Source organism: Podarcis gaigeae, assembly GCF_964106915.1.
Source record: "Podarcis gaigeae genome assembly, chromosome: 8".
In the NCBI taxonomy this organism is placed as follows: Eukaryota; Metazoa; Chordata; class Lepidosauria; order Squamata; family Lacertidae; genus Podarcis; species Podarcis gaigeae.
Window position 1 is genome coordinate 2,188,782 of NC_139684.1, and position 19,886 is coordinate 2,208,667.

General features: G+C 49.0%; 1 protein-coding gene across 8 annotated transcripts in view; it reads left to right on the forward strand.

Moving 5' to 3' along the window:
• FAM178B (family with sequence similarity 178 member B) overlaps nt 1-19,886 on the forward strand; it is a 178,660-nt gene that overhangs the window by 40,344 nt on the left and 118,430 nt on the right. For all 8 annotated transcript variants that reach the window (XR_014567558.1, XM_083753207.1, XM_083753206.1 and 5 more), the window contains one exon: nt 13,451-13,532. Coding sequence is in view for 7 of the 8 variants with exons in the window: in XM_083753207.1 (XP_083609333.1) it covers nt 13,451-13,532 (82 nt within the window). In the remaining variant the exon portion in view is untranslated. The remainder of the gene's footprint in view (nt 1-13,450; nt 13,533-19,886) is intronic.

Genomic DNA, 19,886 nt, shown 5'->3' on the forward strand with positions numbered 1-19,886 from the left:
TGCAGCATGTCCCAAGAGGGCATTAGTGATGGATTTGTGCCATTCTGTCCACACATAATTCTGCTTTATTAGTTGTTCTGTGATACTTTCCCAATATTACTGCCTTGTTGCCATATGGAGAATCACTCCTGGGCTATAGTGCAATGAAAGTGGAACATAAAATTGACCAGGTCATTTGTGGTATAAAAAGTTAAAGGATTTCAGCAGGAAGCTATGGCACATGCACCAGTCGGAAACAAATAAGAGTTTCCCTCCTGGAAACGTTTGCAGGCACAAACAGTCCCAAAAACCGGATAACATAGAACGACCCTGATGCCATCATGAGTGCAAATAATCACAATAAAAAGAATGTCTGGAATGGGCCCTAAGCGAATGCCCATCATTACACCTTGTGCTGATGAGTTTCACAAATTCCACTAAATAAAACGGAATTCCCTTTTGTAAGTCCTAAATTGATTGTTGACAAGTTTTATTGAGTATCCCTAATATTATGAGAAAAGGAGAGGGAGAGAAATCTTTCCAGCCTCTCCTATCCAGATGTTTTGGGCTGCAGAAGGACAGCTGGGCTGGATGGGGCTGATGGGGGTTGCCGTCCGAAACATGAGCTTGTTCCATCAGATGTGCTGGAAGTCCAGCTGCATCAGGCACCTCCTGCACCCAAACTGTTTCCAGCTTGACATGATAGGAAGTTGCTATGTAACTTTAAGACCTGGAGTGTCTTGCCTTACTTGGTTGCATGTAGCCTGCTCTTCCAGTGCTGTAAATAAATAGAACATCTGAAGTCTGCTGGGTTGGGGAATGTTGCTGTGACCTCACCCACCCCATCGGGTCTAAAGCCCAAACACTTCAGCCTTATCTTGGGGTGGGGGTTGTGCTTTGACATCTTAGTCTTAGTGCCCCCTTTCTCCCCCTTCCCAGCACTGATCCCATTAACTATGTACCCCAAAATTTGGGATCCACTCCAAACCTGTTCCAAAGTTTTGCAGTTAATTTGCAGCATTTTTCAGCGAAAGCCCCGCCCACAGGTGTTAGTTACAACCCCCGTGATTGATGTATTTGATTACTCAGTTTGTGGGGTGCTACAAATTGTGATGTTTTCACTGCAAAATGCTGCAAAACAACTGCAAAACTTTGGAAGAGGTTTGGAGGGGATCTCAAACTTTGGGCTTCATAGTTAGTTATCCTCCCAGCACATCCTTGAGCAGACTGCTGAGTGATTCTGGCTGCTTTGGAGCTTCATTAACTACGTACCCCAAAATCTGGGATCCCCTTAAAACTGGTGCCAAAGTTTTGTAATTGTTTTGTTGTGAAAACCCCAGATTTTGCAGCACCCTACAAATAGAGTAATTTAAACTCAAAATGGGGGCCATGGGTATGACCCCCAAACCCAATCCTTTTCAATCCAAACTTTGGCAAATGTTTTACAGCATTTTGCATTCCACTCATGTAAATCCCGTGTTTTTGCAGCATCCCACAAATGGGTCAATAGACCCTCAAACCCAGGGGTTGCAGGGTCACCCAAAAACCCAGCATTGTTTGGTTCACTCCAAACTAACGCCCTTCTTTTTTTATTGTATGATAAGTTTATAAGTTTAAAATCCCCATATGTAGAAGAGTCAGCAGATTCTGGGCTTCGTAGTTCATGGAGCTGGCTGCAGGCTCAAGCAAAGGCCATCTCTCTTTGCCCTTGGAGCCCTCCTGCACATCCGCCAACCCTTCTCCCGCTTCCAGCTCTCCATGGCTCTGGGGATGTGGGGGCACGTTGGCGGGGGCTGCCTTTGAAATACATTCTACACCTCCCTTTCCTTCCTGCCTCACATCACATCCAGCCAGATGATAATGCCGTGCATTTACAGAGGACACTCCCTGCTCCCAGCAGTTCTTGGGCAGGCTGTGCTTGTCTGCCCCCCAGGGAGGGAGGCAAGCTGCACTCCGCTTACTTTCTCCAGTGTAGCAGATGCCACTGTGCATGGCGTGGTGGATCTCTCACTATTTCTCACCTCCCTACCCCCTCTCTCTCACGTGTCATATATCACACAGGCAAGTGGTTAGAGTGCCAAAGACCCCCCCCATAGCTGTGATGTTCATGAATGCATTTGTTTTGTTCTGTGGCAAAAAAGCAACGAATGAATTTAATGCTGTAACACAGGAGTAGGCAACCTAAGACCCGTGGGCCGGATGCAGCCCAATCGCCTTCTCAATCCGGCCCGTGGACGGTCCAGGAATCGGCGTGTTTTTACATGAGTAGAATGTGTCCTTTTATTTAAAATGCATCTCTGGGTTATTTGTGGGGCATAGGAATTTGTTCATTCCCCCCCCCCCAATATAGTCTGGCTGCCCACACGGCTGAAAAAGGTTGCTGACCCCTGCCTTTAACAGGTAAAAGGTACCACCTGCATCCCCAAATGCTGCAATAATAGTAACGACAGAACTGAGAGGATGTTTGGAATTCACGCGGAGGAAGGGGAGGAACATGAACAAACTGCTCTTTGCTTGCATCACATTAGCTCAGCTGCGCAGTCAGGAGTGGGCCAAAGCCTCCCTCTTGGCCCGTGTCCCAAGGTGTGCAGGCCCAAGTCAGCAAGTGACACTGATGGCTCTGCAGCCGCCCCTCAGGTCCAAAGGCAGCTCTCAATTGCCAGCCCAACTGGAAATGCTTTTGCAGGTGACTGGCAGCTTGCCTCTCTGTGTCGGGCACCTGAAAGTGGATGTCAGCTGTGCTGATCCCTGTGGCGAAGGCAGAGAGGCCAAACATTCTTGCTGGACCAGACTGGAGTGGGGTGTCCTCTTTTGTGGGACACTTCTTGCTTAGAGGAAGCACTTCCTGTCTCAGGGAACTGATCTCTACTTTACAGCCATTAGAGTTAAGATGGATGGCCGTCTGCCATGTGTTATAGGAATTTATGTAAAGGTTGGGGGGGGGGTTGCCCCTCCAGCAGACATCACACACACACCGACTACCAAACGCAAAACATCACTCCTGCAAATGTCCCCACAAAACACTTCATCACAGTTTTTCCCTATCTCTATTCAACAAATGCAGCAATTCACTGATAAATGTATTTATGTACTGGCTCACTGGGAAAACTTTAGAAAGTCATATAAAATTGCTCCAGTATGGATTTGCGCCATTCCAAATTTGTTCTGTTTGGGAAAGGAATGGTTACCAAGGGGGGGGGGGTCTGGAATGTGAGCAGCCAAAATCCCTGAAAGGTGGGATCACGCACACAGCAGCCTGTTGCACAAGACTGGCATCCTGGCAGATGGGTGCCAGACAGGCAGTCATCCCATGGACAATGGCAAACCATCCAGGATTGGATTAGGTCCTCAGGGGAAAACCAGGAACTTGTAAATATTCCTATTGTATCACTTGATGGGTTTATGGCAGTGGGTAAGGGAGTGAAATATACTCAGATTCGAGTGTGGATTTAATGCTCTTTATTCAGCTCATAGTAGTGAGGAATGGAAGTTCCCCCAGAATGTCTGCTTTATATACATTATTTACACAATGGGCCCCATGTGATTGGCTAATTCCGGTATTCTCCTGTAGGCCAATCAGGTTGTGACTTCCACCTGGAGCTGGATTGAGTGGCTCCTGTGGACCAATCAGACTGCTGCATTCTGGGCCCTCTTGTTGTAGGACCAATCAGACTGCTGCATTTTGGATCCTATTCAACTCAGTACATAACAGGGAGGTTGGGGGCAAACCTGACAAACTGGTTTCTACCAGTAAACCCCTCCCTGTTTGTGACATATGTTTGATGTATCTGTGATGTATGCATGATGCTTCACCTGAGGTATTTATGGGAAAAGGGAAACCGTATAAAAGAGGAAGCGTCCCTTTGTTCGGGGCTTCTTCCTGCTCCTTCTGCGGGGTGGGTGGAAGTCCTGTTGCAACAGTCTTTTAAATAAAGGCCAGGCCAGTTTTGCTCCTATTTTCTTGGAATTTTCCTTTTACACATGGATGCTTTAGCTGAGATTCCTACATTGCAGGGGGCTGGACTAGATGATCCTTGGGGTCCCTTTCAGCTCTACAATACTGTGATTCTATGGTCTACACAGGAACTGAAAGCAGATAATGCTTATGGGGAGGACTTAAAATACCTGAAAGTCCTTCTGTATCCCAGAACTTGTCCACACGTGTAAAAGTATATACTCAAGGAAAAATTGATGCTTAAAATGTGCAGGGGAACTTTGATGCAGGAGAGGGGGCTGTTTTCCAACAAATACCCCCTCCCCCCCCTCATTTTAAGGCAGAGGTGGTACAAGGCAAGCCTGGGAGGACTCTGCCACACGCCCTTCCTCGGTGTTTGAATCACCTCTGGGACATTTCTTCTGATGCATTTTCTCTCACATGCTGCTGGCCGCTGCTGTAAGTAATAATTCCTGCACGATGTTTGGTGGGCAGGGAGCATTTTAAGTTCATAGTGTAGGTGTAATTTATGTGGTTGCTGCGGGTTCATGCATCTTAATCCAGAAGGGGCTGCAACAATGATCTTGTTTCTCCTACACAACTCCAGGCATAAAATTCACCCCTGCTGTTCCGTGCATTGAGACTATTATACCTTAATGACTCAAGAGCTGAACCACAGAGCGCAAAGCTTTTCGCTTCTCCGGCAGATAGATGGAGAGTCAGGGACACTTGAGGTTGGTGCTGGCATTACTATGAGTGGCAACCAGTGCCATCTTTGCCTGTTGCATGAACTGGCCGAAAGTGAGCCTGTCCCCCCCCCCCCCAAGGAGGAGCTCCAGGTGGCGCACATGGTTCTCGCCCTCCCCATTTCCTTCTCACAATAACCCTGTGAGGTTGTAGGCTGAGAGATGGTGACTGGCGCAAGGCCACCCTGTGAGCCTCATGGCTGAGTTGGGATTGCTCCCGCCAAAGGAAACACATCTTCTAAAGAGAGGACAAAAAGGGAAACATATTTGCATAAATTTTACATATGCTCATTTAAAGTGGTAGGTCAAATTTTTGAAATAATTACTGTAATTTAAGTAGCAATGCAGTCCAAGTCTCCATGCAATGGCCATTGTGCCCGCTCAGTCTGCTGTCCAGGTGGTGATTTTGGATGGGCAAATTCAAAATTGCTCCCTGCTTTCTCTCCTTCTCTCTTTCACATTAAACCACACTTGGACACGAGCAAAAGACCTCTGGCCTGTGCATAAATCATTTCTCTTCTTGCCTGTGGCAACCTTTCCCCCTTGGGACTGGTGTGCTCTCACCTGGGGTGGCATTTTTGTTATGTAGTGAAGTTTCACCCTGGGCCAGCAGGGGGATACTGTATATAGTTTTCACTCAGGTCTGTAGATAGTTTTCACTCAGGTCCGCGTCAGTAATTTTAGGCGGGAACTCTGGGCTGTTGTTGTTACAATGTTGACAGCCTATAAAAGCAGGCCGGCTGAGCTGTTTGCAGTCAGTTCTATTCCAGCTTACGAAATAAAGAGCTATTTGGAGAAATCGCTGGTCGTCGGCTATGTCAACCCACAACTTAACACTGGCGACGAGGATGGGATCGATGGACATCAGAGCACAGCCAGATGCGGCCAGCCTCTGAACTGAGCTGAATCACTGAGCTGAATCACAGAGCGAAATCACTGAGCGAAATCACTGGACAGAACCAATTCAGAGCTGACTGTTCTGGCTAGAGCACTGTGTTCCATCCATCGCCCTTCACGCCCATCGGAACCAAGGCTTCACTTGTGCCTCTACCGCCGTTTGCGCCAGCCTCTGAATCATGGGATTCCTACCTCGCTCGGTTCGACTGCTACCTCCAAGCCAACGAGCTGACAGCAGTATCAAAGGATCGTAAGCGGGGCCTATTCCTCAGCCTCTGTGGGCCTGAGGTGTTTGAGACGGCCCGAGCATTGGTTGCGCCCGAAGCAGTCCAGGCAACACCATGGGACACGATCCAAGAGAAGCTCCGCAACCACTACGCACCAAAGCCGTCCAAGATTGCTGCCCGCCATGCGTTCTACCACCGGAACCAGGCAGAGGGGGAGTCAATCAACAACTACACCACCGCCCTGCGACAGGCTGCAATGCACTGTGAGTTCCGAGACTTAGACGATGCCCTGATGGATCGAATCGTCTGCGGGGTCCAGGACATCCATCTGCAACAGCGTCTCCTCGCCAAGCCAGACCTCACGCTGCAGAAAGCCATTGAGGAGGCTGTGGCCTCAGAAGCTGCTGAACGCTCCGCCCAGGAGATCCGCAAGTCCAGCAGCCCGCGTCTTGCTAGGGAGCCAGTTCCGGTGCATCATGAAGAGGCCAGCAGTGATGAGGCATCCTCCAGTGAAGGCGATGACGTGCCCCAGACAAAGCGGGAGCGCAGGAAGTTCCAACAGAAGTCCAAGGGCCAACCGGAATGTGCCGGCTGCGGAGGCAACCATTCCCGTGCCAAGTGTCGATTCAGAGACGCCATCTGTAGGAAGTGTTCCAGAAGGGGCCACATCGCTAAGGTCTGCCGATCGGCTCCGTCTGACACACCCCCTTCACCGACTCGCAAGTCCAAGCCTTCACTCCAGTCTGCCAAGGAAAGTTGTTTCGCTCTCACCAACTGCCGCTGCCCGTCTGGAACCACGATTGGCCAAACCGACTCGCCTACGCGACGCAAGCTGAACGTCACGGTGCTCATTGAAGGAGCTCCATGTGACATGGAGATCGACACCGGGTCTGCCCTGTCCATCGTGTCGTGGAGCACCATCAAAAGACTGGTACCCAGAGTGTCCAAAAGGCAACTCGACTCTCACCGCGTACACCTGAGAGACTACCAGGGAAACGACATTCCCGTGGTAGGCGTTTTCTTGCCTGTGGCAACCTTTCCCCCTTGGGACTGGTGTGCTCTCACCTGGGGTGGCATTTTGATGAGGATGACGGTGTCTGGATGTTGCAACACACACACACACACACACACACACACACACAACAAAAGAACCCCTCAAGGCATGAGCAGCACTGAGTCCACAAGGAATGGCTGTGTGCAAACCCCCTGTAGCCCCCGTCCTCAGAACCTAAGAGCCTGTAAGCAACCATCAGCCCAGGAGAGAGTGGCCCCTGCTGCTTCATAGGTGTAGTCCACGGGTAGACAACCTAAGGCCCGGGGGCCAGATCTGGCCCAATCGCCTTCTCAATCTGGCCCGTGGACAGTCCGGGAATCAGCGTGTTTTTACATGAGTAGAATGTCTGCTTTTATTTCAAATGCATCTCTGGGTTATCTGTGGGGCATAGGAATTCATTCATTTCCCCTCCCCCCCCAAATATAGTCCGGCCCCCAACAAGGTCTGAGGGACAGTGGATCGGCCCCCTGCTGAAAAGGTTTGCTGACCCCTGGTGCAGTCTAAGTCCAGTGTCATTTTTTTACTCTGTATACTACACTGCTGCCAGTAGCAGCGAAATACCCTGAGGAAGATTTGGAGCTGCTTACACTGAGTCTGACTATTCATCCATCTAGCCTAAGGGTTGCTGTGCACCCACCTAAGCCTTCCCTGCTGCCTGTAGGTTCTGCTTCCCCTGCTAAAATTAGGCTGGAAAGGAGTACGCGAGGTTGCCATGTGTTTGGTGTGTCCACCACAAGTTTCTCCGGTCTGCTACTGTGCCCATTGGCCCCCAAAAGGTTAGCAGCCATTGACTAGCCCAGTGCTGTATACTCTGACTGGCAGCTGCTGAGCCCCAGCCTGAGGCAGAGTCTTCCCCCACACTTGGCATGTGAGATTTGTTTGGACTCGAGTTGTTCTGAATACAAACCTGTGGTCTGACTGCTGGAGATGAATAAGAAGTGTGGGGCTATCCCCATGGCACACTGCTGGGGGGCTCCCTCGGGGCATGCGGTAGGTCAGTAGGGTTGACCAGGGACAGTCAGACCTGAGCAATGTTCAGACATAACACTGACCGTTAACTCGGCTTGGGCAAATTAATTTGTGTGCAAGCTGCGTGAAAGGGCACTCACACTGAGAGCTCCTCGCAGGGAAACAAATCACAAAGTGACAGGCTTAGCGTTGCCTCCAGTGCTTGATTGGTTGGGAGAAACAAACCACCGCACTGGTTCAGACATCATGACAAGCCAGTCATTCCATGGTTTGCAGACCCTCCCTGTGTCCCGATTTTCCAGGGACAGTCCCGAATTTACAGAAGCCGTCCCAGTTTCTGAATTGTTCCCTGAATGTCCCGCTTTTCCATAAGGACGTCCCTATTTCACTTGGAGAAATGTTGAAGGGTATGGAGTTATGTGACCCTTGAGCCAAGCAGATAAGTAACTATACAACCTTTAGAAGACATCTGAAGGTAGCCCTGCACAGGGAAGTTTTTTATTGTTTAATGTTTTATTATGTTTTTACTGTATATATGTTGGAAGCTACCCAGAGTGGTTGGGGCAACCCAGTCAGATGGACAGGGTGTGTTGTTGTTGTTGTTAAAAAATAGGATGTCCCTATTTTCATCAGACAAATTTGGTAGGTATGTGTTTGATTCCCTGCTGGATAGAAAGCCGGATAGAAAGCTTGTGCACAGGCTCATTTGCCTTACTGTAGCTAATGGGTAGCACCCTGACTGAATGTGGCCCCAGTGTGGTGATTGTGGAGTATTCTGTGTTCAGACACTGGTCACTTCCAGAGGCCCAGTTTACTGAGCTGTCACTCTGGATTGTTTGCACAGCATTTGGGAGTGGTTAGATGACATTGGCCGGTTTACCGAGCATTCATTCTGATTTGCTTGCAAGAAGGTTAGACAGTTAAGCATCCTGTTGGCAACTTCCACCTCCTCACACTTCTCTCCCAGATGTCAGGATGAGAGATCACCCTGGATCTTTCCTCTGAGAACAAAGGAGCAAGCATGGCTGCCTTTCACTTTTCTGGATTAAACAAGAAACTTTTCTATGCAGGTTATTTACTTCATATCTATCTATGAGTGATTGCAAAAGGTAATTCACAAAGCACACTCTGCATACCAAAGCTTCAATGGGATCGTGGTCTTTCAGTCTCTCCAGGGGTGCCTCCATACATTATGGTATTGGGGTAGTTATATGTGAAGCCACTTTCAATACTTGTTTGTACCTTTCAAGGTTTTTGAGTCGACATACTGGTACATCATCATCATCATTTATTAAATTCAGATACCACCCTATATCTGAAGATCACGGGGTGGTTTCCTGAATGAGCCTCACTGACATGAACTGCCCAAGGACACTTCTTCCACAGCTCATTTTCATTTCAGTGAGGCTCATGCAGCAGAACCTCTTCCTGGACTGAGCCTGCGTTGATGCGTGGGAAGTGAGCGGTGGGCCATTTTGGATTTTCTGCATCAGGTATTAAGATGCCTCACTCCAACCACCTCACAGGATGTTATTACAGCAAAGGCACCCACCTCATGCCAGGTTGACCTCAGTTTCTGGAAATCCCGTGTCTTGCTGTGGTGAAAGCTCCTATGTTCTGGCTTCTTGCAAGAACAACAAAAAGACCTTGCTGAGTAGGGAACTGTTAACAGGTTCTTGGCTCCAAAAAAGGGAGGAGGCTTGCAGCTCTGCCTTCATACTCCTTGTTTTCAAGCACGTCCATCTTCACACACCCCTGCTTTTTCTCCCTTGATGGCACTCTTGAGAACATCATGACGACAATGGTGCATTTGTTTGTTTTTCCAAACCCACAAGTGTCTAGCCCTCATAGGTGAAGAAAGAATACCAAAAAGTGCATTCCCTTGGAAGATGAGATAAGCTGGGTCATGTTTTAGCTTGGTAACAGAAAAAGCAACAAGCCTGTCGTTGCATAGAAAGTTAGCATGTCAGGAGGAAGGTTGTATGAAACCCTTCTCCTTGCCTTGGTTGAGTTCTGCTGCAGAGAGTTCTATCCATTCAGACAAACAGCCCTCCTAACTTAGATCCTGATGTCTAGGAAAAGCTGTTACGACTTGAGTCTGCTGTGGGCATTTCCACACAGCAGAGTTTCATGTGGGCTCAGTGCTGCTGACACATGCAAGTTTTGCACACCATCAACATGGCATTGGCCTCCTCAGTATGCCATTCCCATATTATTTTCCCATTTAAAGCATATTTACCATTTTCAGGGGAAATCCAGTTACTCAGTCCAGCCCCATGGAAACCGTAAATCTAGATTGAGAGAGAACTGGGAGGAGATATGGAATATGGAATGGCATTTTGATGAGGAGGAGGCTGTGTGGATGTTGTGAAAAAATCCCATGCCTGAGATGAGCAGCACTGAGTTCATAGGGAACTGGAACTGGAAGTGCCCTGTGTGGACTGGCTGCCCGTTGTCCTCTTCGTGGTGCTTTTCTCCTTTGCTCCTTTGCTCTGCCAGCACATACACCAAGTTAAAGAGGATCCAAAATTACCTGTGCAGTCAACTCAAATTTTACTACCAGAACCCCCAAATTCTGCAACTGAGATTTGGAAGCAATATGGGTCTGTTGGGCCAACTTAGAGCAGATGGGCTGAATGATACATGGAGTGAAGGAGTCCCTCATCCCTTTTCTGGGATCCAAGGGCAAGCCAGAAAACATCTGGGACAACTAAGCATTGCTTGTAGTGTGGTCTTCACCTTTAGCCCCCCAATTTTTTCAAGTTTTCCTACAACACAAGTGAGAATTAGAAACTCCAATACTTTTCTCCCCTGCCCCATTCCTGACAGCGACAATTATCGTGTGGTTGTTGTCCCTGGGTTTTGAGTTCCTTGTTGTGCTCCATAAGCTTTTCACAAGCCACCATGTTACAGGACATGGCATTTTGAGTATGGCTTCCTGGGTCTCTGTTCTGGCTCTGTTTCCCTGTCTGTCACGGAGGGAGGAACAAATCAGATTTCTTCATTTCCCCCAATCTTAAATTCATTTCTCCACATTCCCACAGCAATTTCCATTTTTAAAAAAACATTTAAATTTCCCCTAATATGTATGTTTTTCTGCAATGTTGATAAATATGCATATTTTTGCAAGGAGTTTCTCCATAACTTAATGGATTTTTATATGGTATTTCCACTGTTTTATACATTTTATATGCATTTTTTTACACATTACTTGGCTGGAGAACTGCATGACAAATTTCAGAAATGTGTGAATTTCAAAGGAAGGCTGTGTTACAATTCACATATTGTTTTAGAAAGTGTGGATTTTCATCAGTTTGCCTGCAATGGAGAACTGAGTTGAATTGCATCCCCCCCCCCCAGCCCTCCCACTCTGCCAGCATTTCCTTTCCCTTCCTCCTTGTCTCTTTCTCATTTGCTTTCCCACCTCCACTTCGCCATCTTTGGCTCTCTCTCACCTTCCCTTCTTCCTTACAACACTGCAGGGAGAGTCTTTCACTGCCATCCCAAGGGGATTCATGCTGCAGGCCTACCCAGCTGCCCAGGACAAGAGGGGGATTGGGAGGGCCTTTGGTCCTGCTGCTGCTCCAAGCTCCCCGCCTCCCCATAAGTGGGTATACGGACACACACACCCCTTCTCCAACTGCTGCATCCCTCTGGCTCCCCCTCCGCCAAGCCTAAGAATGGAGTCGCCTAATTGTTTAAGCCACACAGAAAGAGGCACCCAGGTACTAAATTACAGGGTTGGAGCTGCACTGGCAGTCAAACAGCAGGCCTGTGACAAATGCAGTTAAGTGCAGTCTAATGAGCCTGGCCAGATGTGCTCCACCACAGCAGTGCGAAACTGAGTGCGAGAGGATGAAAGCGGGAGACTGAGAGGGACATGAAAAGGAGTCCTGAGGTTGCCCAGTCCAAGCTTAGTGGCTGGTTTGACCCTGGCAGAACAGAGATCAGGAGATAGATAGAAGAAGGGTTGGGAAAGGAAAATCTTATTAAGAGCTGTGGGAAGAGTGGGATGCTGCCAGCTGCCAGCAGGGACAGCCAACTTCTGGGCAGGCTCCAGTCTCCAGGCAGAGCTCTGCCACCTGGTGGGTCTTGGGTCTTGTCAAGGTTGGCAGGTCTATTACCCACCAGGAGGCAGGAGCTGCTCCCGGTCAAGCACTGCTGGAACCAAGAGGAGCTGCACAAGAGCACAGGAGTTCCAGACATGAATGCAGAACAGAGAAAGCTTCTTTACACCACTTCAGAACATTGGCCCATATAGCCCAATATTACCAACACTAACCGGCAGTGATCACTTTCAGGCAACCCTACTTGGAGGTGTTGGGTGTTGAAACCGAGATGTGCCAAGGCTCCCTTGCACCCTGGGAAAGAAGCTGCATTGGCTCCCCGCATCACCTGCACCCTTGGTAAGGGACTAATAGCACTCGCTGCCAGCTGACTGGGGAGGGTGCCCCACAGGACTGTTGCGATGGCCCCCGCCAGTGACCAGATTCCTTCACTGAGGTGCCCAGAGGAGCTTCAGTATGCTGATGACAACATAGTGTGTGCACACTCAGAGAATGACCTCCAAGCCATCCTAAATATATTTGCAGAAGTTTACAAAAAGCTTGGCCTGTTGCTCAACATCCAAAAAACCAAAGTGCTGCACCAACAAGCACAAAACAACCCCTCTGCAGCGCCACAAATCCAACTGGTGTAAAGTTGGAAAATGTCGATCACTTCTCCTACCTGGGCAGTTCTCTTTCCTCAAGGGCCGACACTGATGCCAAAATCCAGCATCGCCTGAGCTCTGCGAGTGCGGCTTTCTCCCGACTGAAGTGCAGGACTCTCCCCACCGTGGTTTGCAGCAACGGGGATTCAGAGGCCTACCCCTGCCTTCTGCAGCAGAAGCAAAACATAGCAGTCATGGCTAGCAACCTTCCATAGTCTTATCCTTCATGAAATTGTCTAATAGTCCTTGAATCTCATTCATTGTTTTCATTGCCTTTTCATCTTGTGGCAGCCCATTTTATAGTCCAACTATGGGAAGAAGTGCCTCCTTCTGTAGTGAGCTAGCCTGTGTGGAGAGAGGCGGTGCTAAAACTTTCCCCTACAAAGTGCTGGTTGTGTGGATTGAAGGAGGTTTTCACACGAGGGAAGCATCACCAACCTGATTCCCCATCCCTGCCCTCTGGTGCTGTGCAATGCATAATTCCACCCCTCCCGGCACAGCCTGCTGTCTCTGGCTTCCAGCCTCTTCCACTGGGGTGAAGTGCAGCCGAGGGTGGCCGGGCTCCAGCAGGAAGTCTGGCCTGTGTGAGGTGATAGACCTGGTGGTAAGGAAATGCTGCCTACGGTGTTTGGGTAGAGGTAGCTTCTCCACACTTGTATGTCGTCACTTGAGGTTGCAGCCATCAAGTGATAATACTTGCCAGCACTTACATAAGCCTTTTATAGAGTGCTTCACTTGGTATTTTTTCTGTTGCTTCCTGTGGCTGTTTTTAATATGGAAGATACACACATGTATTACTGATAGGTCTGCGTTGTATGTTAATGTTTTATGTGATTTTTTAAAAAAATGGCATAATGTATTTACGTTTTTAAATGGGGACCTTTTAGGCCACTGATAACTCTGAGTGATGGTGTGTCCCTGCTTCTTTTGCAGCTGATGTCTTGGAGCCCAGTTGCCTCACCAGGAGCCTTCCAAACTCTCTGGGAAATCAGCGCTCCTCAGACTGCCTCAGCCGGTCAGTGTGGGGTTGTGTGAGGGGGCAGTTTGTAAGATGAAGCTGTACTTGTCTGGAAATGGGAGTTGTAGTCTGAAGGGCAGCAGGTTGGGGATGGCTGGGGAAGAAGTTCCAAACTGCTGCAGGCAACTTGAGCCTTTTGTTTTATTCCATTTCTGCCTGTACTGTACTGGGTCTAAGGTCCATTTCACACATTACACAGCAGTGAACTCGGGTTTCCTCCAGGGCACGTGCTCAGCAGGGAGCCACAACCAACCCCAGCTCCCGGCCTGTGTGAGAGACCACTTTAGGAACACAGACAGGTGGCTTAATCAGAGTCAGAGCAATTGCCCCATCTAGCTCAGTGCTGTCTACACTGACTGGTAGCAGCTCTCCAGGATTTCACACGGGGAGTCTTTCTCAGTCCTACCTGGAAATGCTGTGGACCTTCTGCATGCAAACCCGGCCACCCACCCAGGGCTGGCTCAAGACATTTTGCTGCTTGAGGTGAAGGACAAGATGCCTCTCCCTGCCCACACTCCACAGCCGCTCCCCGGAACAGGCACTGACCAGATTGGGCAGCTGAATCCAGAGCTTTAGCTTCCGGAGGGCTAGCCAGGCTTTTTGCCCCGGGGGAAGCCTCCAGAGGGGTGCCATTGAGGCTCCCAGCCTGTGGGTGTGTGGACGCAAATGCACGTGGGAGGAGGCTGCTGTGGCTTCTCTGCCTTCCACTCGCACACAGGGGGAGATGCCTCACTCTGCCTGAGGCAGCAGGGGTGGGGAACTTCAAGACTCGGGGCCAAATGTGCCCCTCCAGGTCTCTCCATCTGGTCCTGGATCCTGGAGGGATGGGTGACTGTCAGTTTTGGTTTCTCTCCCCCTCGCATTTTGGCAGTCTTAAGTTTGGTTCTCCACATTTATGTACTAGTCAATTTTGTTTCATAAAGCCCTCTTGAAAATTTGTCAGCACTTTAGTGCAGCTCTTTCCTAATGTTCATGTTTTTGTGTGCAAGTTTGCCTGAGATGCACATTATTGGCGAGCATTTTTCATAATGCATCTTGTAGGGTATTTTCAAAGTGCCAGTTTTTAAGGACAGCTGTACTTCAGCATATTGTTTTTGAAAGTGCAAATTAAAATTTATCCCCATGCCTAGCCCCGCCCTTCCTCAACCCCGCCCCCTCTCCCGAGGCCACACCCCTCGCTCTTTGCCTTTACAAAACTCTCGGCTTCCTTTCAATTCCTCGGCTGTTTTGCAGGAGCAGAAACCATTTAAACTCATTTCTAAAAGATTTGCTTTTGATGAGATTCGGCAGCAACTCTCTGTTGACGGGGAGGCAGGGAAGATGAGCATCTCGTGTGCGCCGGGGATGGGGAGCAGCCTTTCATTGCCTGTGTGGGCAGCCACAGAAGGATGTCTGATACGGCTTTAGATATTCTGGGCTTCTCTCCTAGGGAATTTGCTTACTTTAGCGAGCTTCTCATCTGTTCTCTGGCTGCTGCTCCACATGCAAACACTTCCCCGCTTCCCTCCGAGCTTCCAGGGCTGGGCTGGGGGAAGAGGAACACTTCAAACAGAAAGAAACATCTAAGGCAGCGCCAGAGATGAGGGAGACTTAATCTCCTGTTTGCTACATCCTCCTCCTCCTCTTCTTCTCCTCCACGGCAATTAACTTCGGTGCCGCAAACAAAGATTAGGAATTCCAGGTGGATAAGGAGCAGCCGGAGCCAGTGAGGTTATACGTACCTGAGATTTTGCTTTCATGCAGTTGTCAGCCGCTGAGGGAAAGAAGAGACACAAACAGGGAGGGAAAGATGCTCATGGCGCCAGACCAGAGCCTCTTGGTCGGGAAGCTTCCCTTCTTAGTAGTGACGCTTCCACATGATCAGAATCTGTGCCCCAGCCCAGCGTTGTTATCCTTGCATTGGCTGGAGCCCAAAGCCTGTCCCTTTGTCTTGGTCGTGCTCCGCACAGGTGACCAAGGTTAGAGACAGGGAAGCGCAAGCCAGCAGCCCCCCAAGGCAGCCTTGGCAGACTCCCCCTCCAGCGCCAGCCCAGCCTCCTCCGCTTCTGCGCTGGTTGTGCAGGGAGGGCTTTTTCAGGATCCTGGAGGGGGGTGTGTGCATTTCAGTCCTTGGCCTGCCAACTGTTGTTCAGATCTGGATTGGGGCCCTGTGCCGGGAATATGTGTGCATGGGCCATTTGTGCAATATCCCACTGAAGTGAATAGGAGGTTTGTTTGCTTTTCTCCAGTACAAATTCGGTGCAGAGCCTGTGTTTGTGAATGGTTGGGGTTGTGTGGGTGTATGGGAGAGAGAAAGAGAAGTTCTCTTCCTCCTTTTGGCCCAAGCTCTGTCTTAGTTTTACAACCGTTTGCACAGACTCAGTCACCTTCCTCCTTCCCACAAAGATCTAGTAGCAGTACTTACAGACTTGCTTAATGTTTGTGAGAGTTATCCAACAAAAATCTTGTTTTGCTTCAGGAGTAGGAAACTGCCAACATGTATAGCATTCTTTCCTTCAATTGCAAGGTAACCCACATTGAGCTCCAGTAGTGCTATGATGTCTACTTGTAAATAACAATCTGCTTTTTATCCCTCCCCTCCTTTCCCCCCTAAACCGAGCTGAATGAGTGCTGTAGCATTGGCTTTGAGATATGAGGATGTGCGCTGCCAGCCCAGAAATAAATAACGTAAAAGTAAAGGTTTACAAATTGACATATAGGAGTGTGCAAGAGAGATGGGGAAGCCCTGAGTTTTGCTAATTCATAATAATAATCTCACTTTACTGGGGTTGCACAACCCAGGAAGGGTGCAGGAGGAATAGAGCCAAAGGAATTAAATTACATTTTAAAAGTTGGAGTTTGCAGAATGGTAAAGGGACATCAAATGACACTGCCAATTGGATGGCCCCTTTCAATGGAAACTCCCACAGCAAGCTTTAGGTTGCTAGAACCTATGGAACTCCCTGCCACAAGAGGCCGTCATGGCTTTAAGAGAGGACTGGACAAATTCATGGATGGAAGGGCTATCAAGGGCTGCTAACCACAATGGCTCTGCTCTGCTTCCACGGTTCTGAACCCCAGTTGCTGGAAACCACAGGAGGGGAGGGAGAGAGGCTCTTGTGCTCAGATCCTGCTTGCGGGTTTCCTACGGGCATCTGGTTGGCCACTGGTGAGAACAGGATGCTGGACAAGAAGGGCCATGGGCCTGATCCAGCAAGACTTTTCTTATGTTCTAATGTAGAACATTGTGCATGGAAGCCTCAGGAGGCCATCCACACCACAGACTTAACATTGTTTAACAGTGATTCCCTCCCAGCTGGAAACCCTGGGAGTTGCGGTTCTTTGTAGAGAGGCCTGGGGTCTAGAGAGATATTAAGAGTATTCTCTGCACCCTTACCAAATGGCAGGGAGTGAGAGGAAGCCATGGCACTTGTAGTAGTTTAAGACCCCAACTAGCTAACTATCAGTATGTCAGCACTTAGAAATATGAGCCATTCTTTTGACAATTTTTCTCCATCCCAAGCAGACCTGGAATTGTACTTTTCTGTAAAGGTGCTCAGAACTCTCTCTCATCAGTCCCTGACCCACCTGCGCACCTAGGATTCCTTGCAGGGAGGAACACGAGATTATAAAACTGATTTTAATCTGCAGTACAGACATGCACTTTTGCCTGCAGAAGGTATATTGCATGGGTTACGTGACGGTGCTGGCTGGAGCTGACAGGAGTTGCATTCCAAAAAAGCTGGAAAACAGCCGGTTGGGGAGGCTGGTTTATTGCCTCATTCTGTTCTCTCCGGGCAATGCCAAACTTTTTTGTCCTTTTTTGTTGCCATGCTAGTTTGGGAAGTTACAGAACTTTACAGCGTCCTCCTCTTGGTTTCCATTCTCTCTGATGCCACCCATCCCCATCGCCTCTCCCCTGGGCCAGCAAATGCTCTCCTGCTCTCCCCCAAGCCAGGACTTAATTCCCCTTCTCCTTCAAGGTCCCCACAATGGGTTCTGGTGTTCACCACTGCTCATAGCTGTCAACCTTTCCCTATTCAGGCAAGGAATCCTATTCGGAATAAGGAAATTTCCCTTAAAAAAAAGGAAACGTTGACAGCTATGCCACTGCTTGGCTGCAGCTGTGCCTACACCAGAGGTGGACTTGCCCTCCGCAACTCCAAGGTATCTGTGTGCAGGCAGCCTCTGACAGCTGCTGTCCACAGGGGAGAGGTTGGTGCACGGCCGTCAGGAGGTGGCAGAGAGCCTCCAGCTCAGTGTGCCTCTTTTCAGCTGCTTACAGAGTGGCCAGGTGTGTAAGCAAACAGAGCAGAGAGGGACGTAACCGATGGTGGCGCCTCACCTATGACTCACATTGGGGGTGAAAAAAGCTGTGACATTTTAGCAGTGGGCTCTTCACTTGCGGTGTGAGCCTGACTTTGCCACTTGCCTTTTAAAAGTGCATCGCTACAAGTCACGTGCTGCCTCCGCCATTCGTCTTGTCCCTCAGCCAGCACCTCATGTGAGCCATTTGCTATGATTGTCATTACTGCATGTGCATGTGCTAGCCTCAACTAGAGCCAGGGCTTTTTCGGCTGTGGCTCCGATCTGGTGGAACACTCTGTCACAAGAGACTAGGGCCTTGCGGGACTTGACATCTTTCCGCAGAGCCTGCAAGACAGAGCTGTTCCACCAGCCTTTGGCCACGGTACAGCCTGACTCCCTCCTTCGGCAATCTTCGTGGAGCTCTGGCCCAATGGTTGCCATTGGTTTGATTTGAATTAATTTTATAATGAATGATTTTAGAGTGTTGTGTTGTGTTGTGTTATACGTTGTACTGTTTTATTGTTGTTAGCCGCCCTGAGCGCGGCTTCGGCTGGGGAGGGCGGGATATAAATAAAATTTATTATTATTATTATTATTATTATTATTATTATTATTATTATTATTAATCCTTTGCCTTAGCTTTAAAAAACAGCAGCACCGAAAGCTGCAATAAATTGCAAAACTGCTCCAGAAATCAGTATGTTAGGGACACCATAGGGACTAACTGATTTATATTGTCCACAGCAGTCTTTCCCTCAGATTTACACATTCTGAAAAGACTAAAAATGTGCCCCCTCATCTCCACCCCAGAGTGGAGCCCTGGAGAGAAAAAGGCACCTTTAGATTCAATGCCACTCGCCCTCTGCTCTGAGAAAGTTGCATCTGTCTTCACCTGCCTTTATCCTGTTACGCAGACTCACGGTCCCTCACCCCCTTGCAGACCTTCATATCAGTGGGATACTGCAGCTCAAAGCAGTCCAGCGGGGATGAAAAACAAGTCCTGCCTAGATGATCAACCATGTTGTGCTCACCCCACCCTCTCAAAAGCAAATCCTTGGTCGGTTGCTCTAATACATTGGTAGTGCACTACAGGGAATATGTAGCCACCGAGGACATTAAAAACAAGCAAATAAAATTGCTCTCAAAGCCAGAGGCCAAGTATTTGGCTGCTGCTGTTTTTCCAAATTGACTTGTCTCTGATCAGCAACTAGTTATATGGGATGATCACTTTGGGAAGAGAGGGTGGAGGACTAGAGCATGGGTAGGCAAACTAAGGCCCGGGGGCCGGATCAGGCCCAATCGCCTTCTAAATCCAGCCCGCGAACGGTCTGGGAATCAGCATGCTTTTACATGAGAAGAATGTGTCCTTTTATTTAAAATGCATCTCTGGGTTATTTGTGGGGCATAGGAATTCATTCATATTTTTTTTTCAGAATACAGTCTGGCCCTCCACAAGGTCTGAAGGACAGTGGACCGGCCCCCTGCTGAAAAATTTTGCTGACGCCCTGGACTAGAGTAATCCCATTTGCCTGTTAGTCACACACAGAGGCACTGCCCCATAGGTTCCCAATAAGTCTGACTACTGTAGCCTCTGCTTCCTTCATATTGTTCCGAAAGTTGGGTGCCAACCCTACTCTCTGCCGAGTGTTGGTGAGATCCCAGGGGGTCCTGGGCACTCTCATAGGGTCTGTGCTCCTCTGGAGATTTGAAGATGTGGCAGAGACTTTCATAGATTTAAGAACTATGGCTTATTCACCTATTTACACCTTCCGTCTGCATGGAGAGAGTCCAGATCTTACAGCTTGGTCATTTCAAGAGGGGTTGTCCCCTACAGCAATGCAGCTGTCCAGGGCATCTCTCCCAGCCAGCCTTCAGCCAGCCTGTCCAAGATGGATCCCAGACCTTGTTCTCCCCCATTTCTTCCCAGAACACCTTGCTAAAACTCTCTTCCTGTCACTTCAAACATACATCCCATCACCTTGGCACCATCTTGACTCCCCAGGCCAAAGGATTCCTCTCAGATGCTCATCAACCCCTTTTGTCATTTTAAGTCGGCCCAGCTTA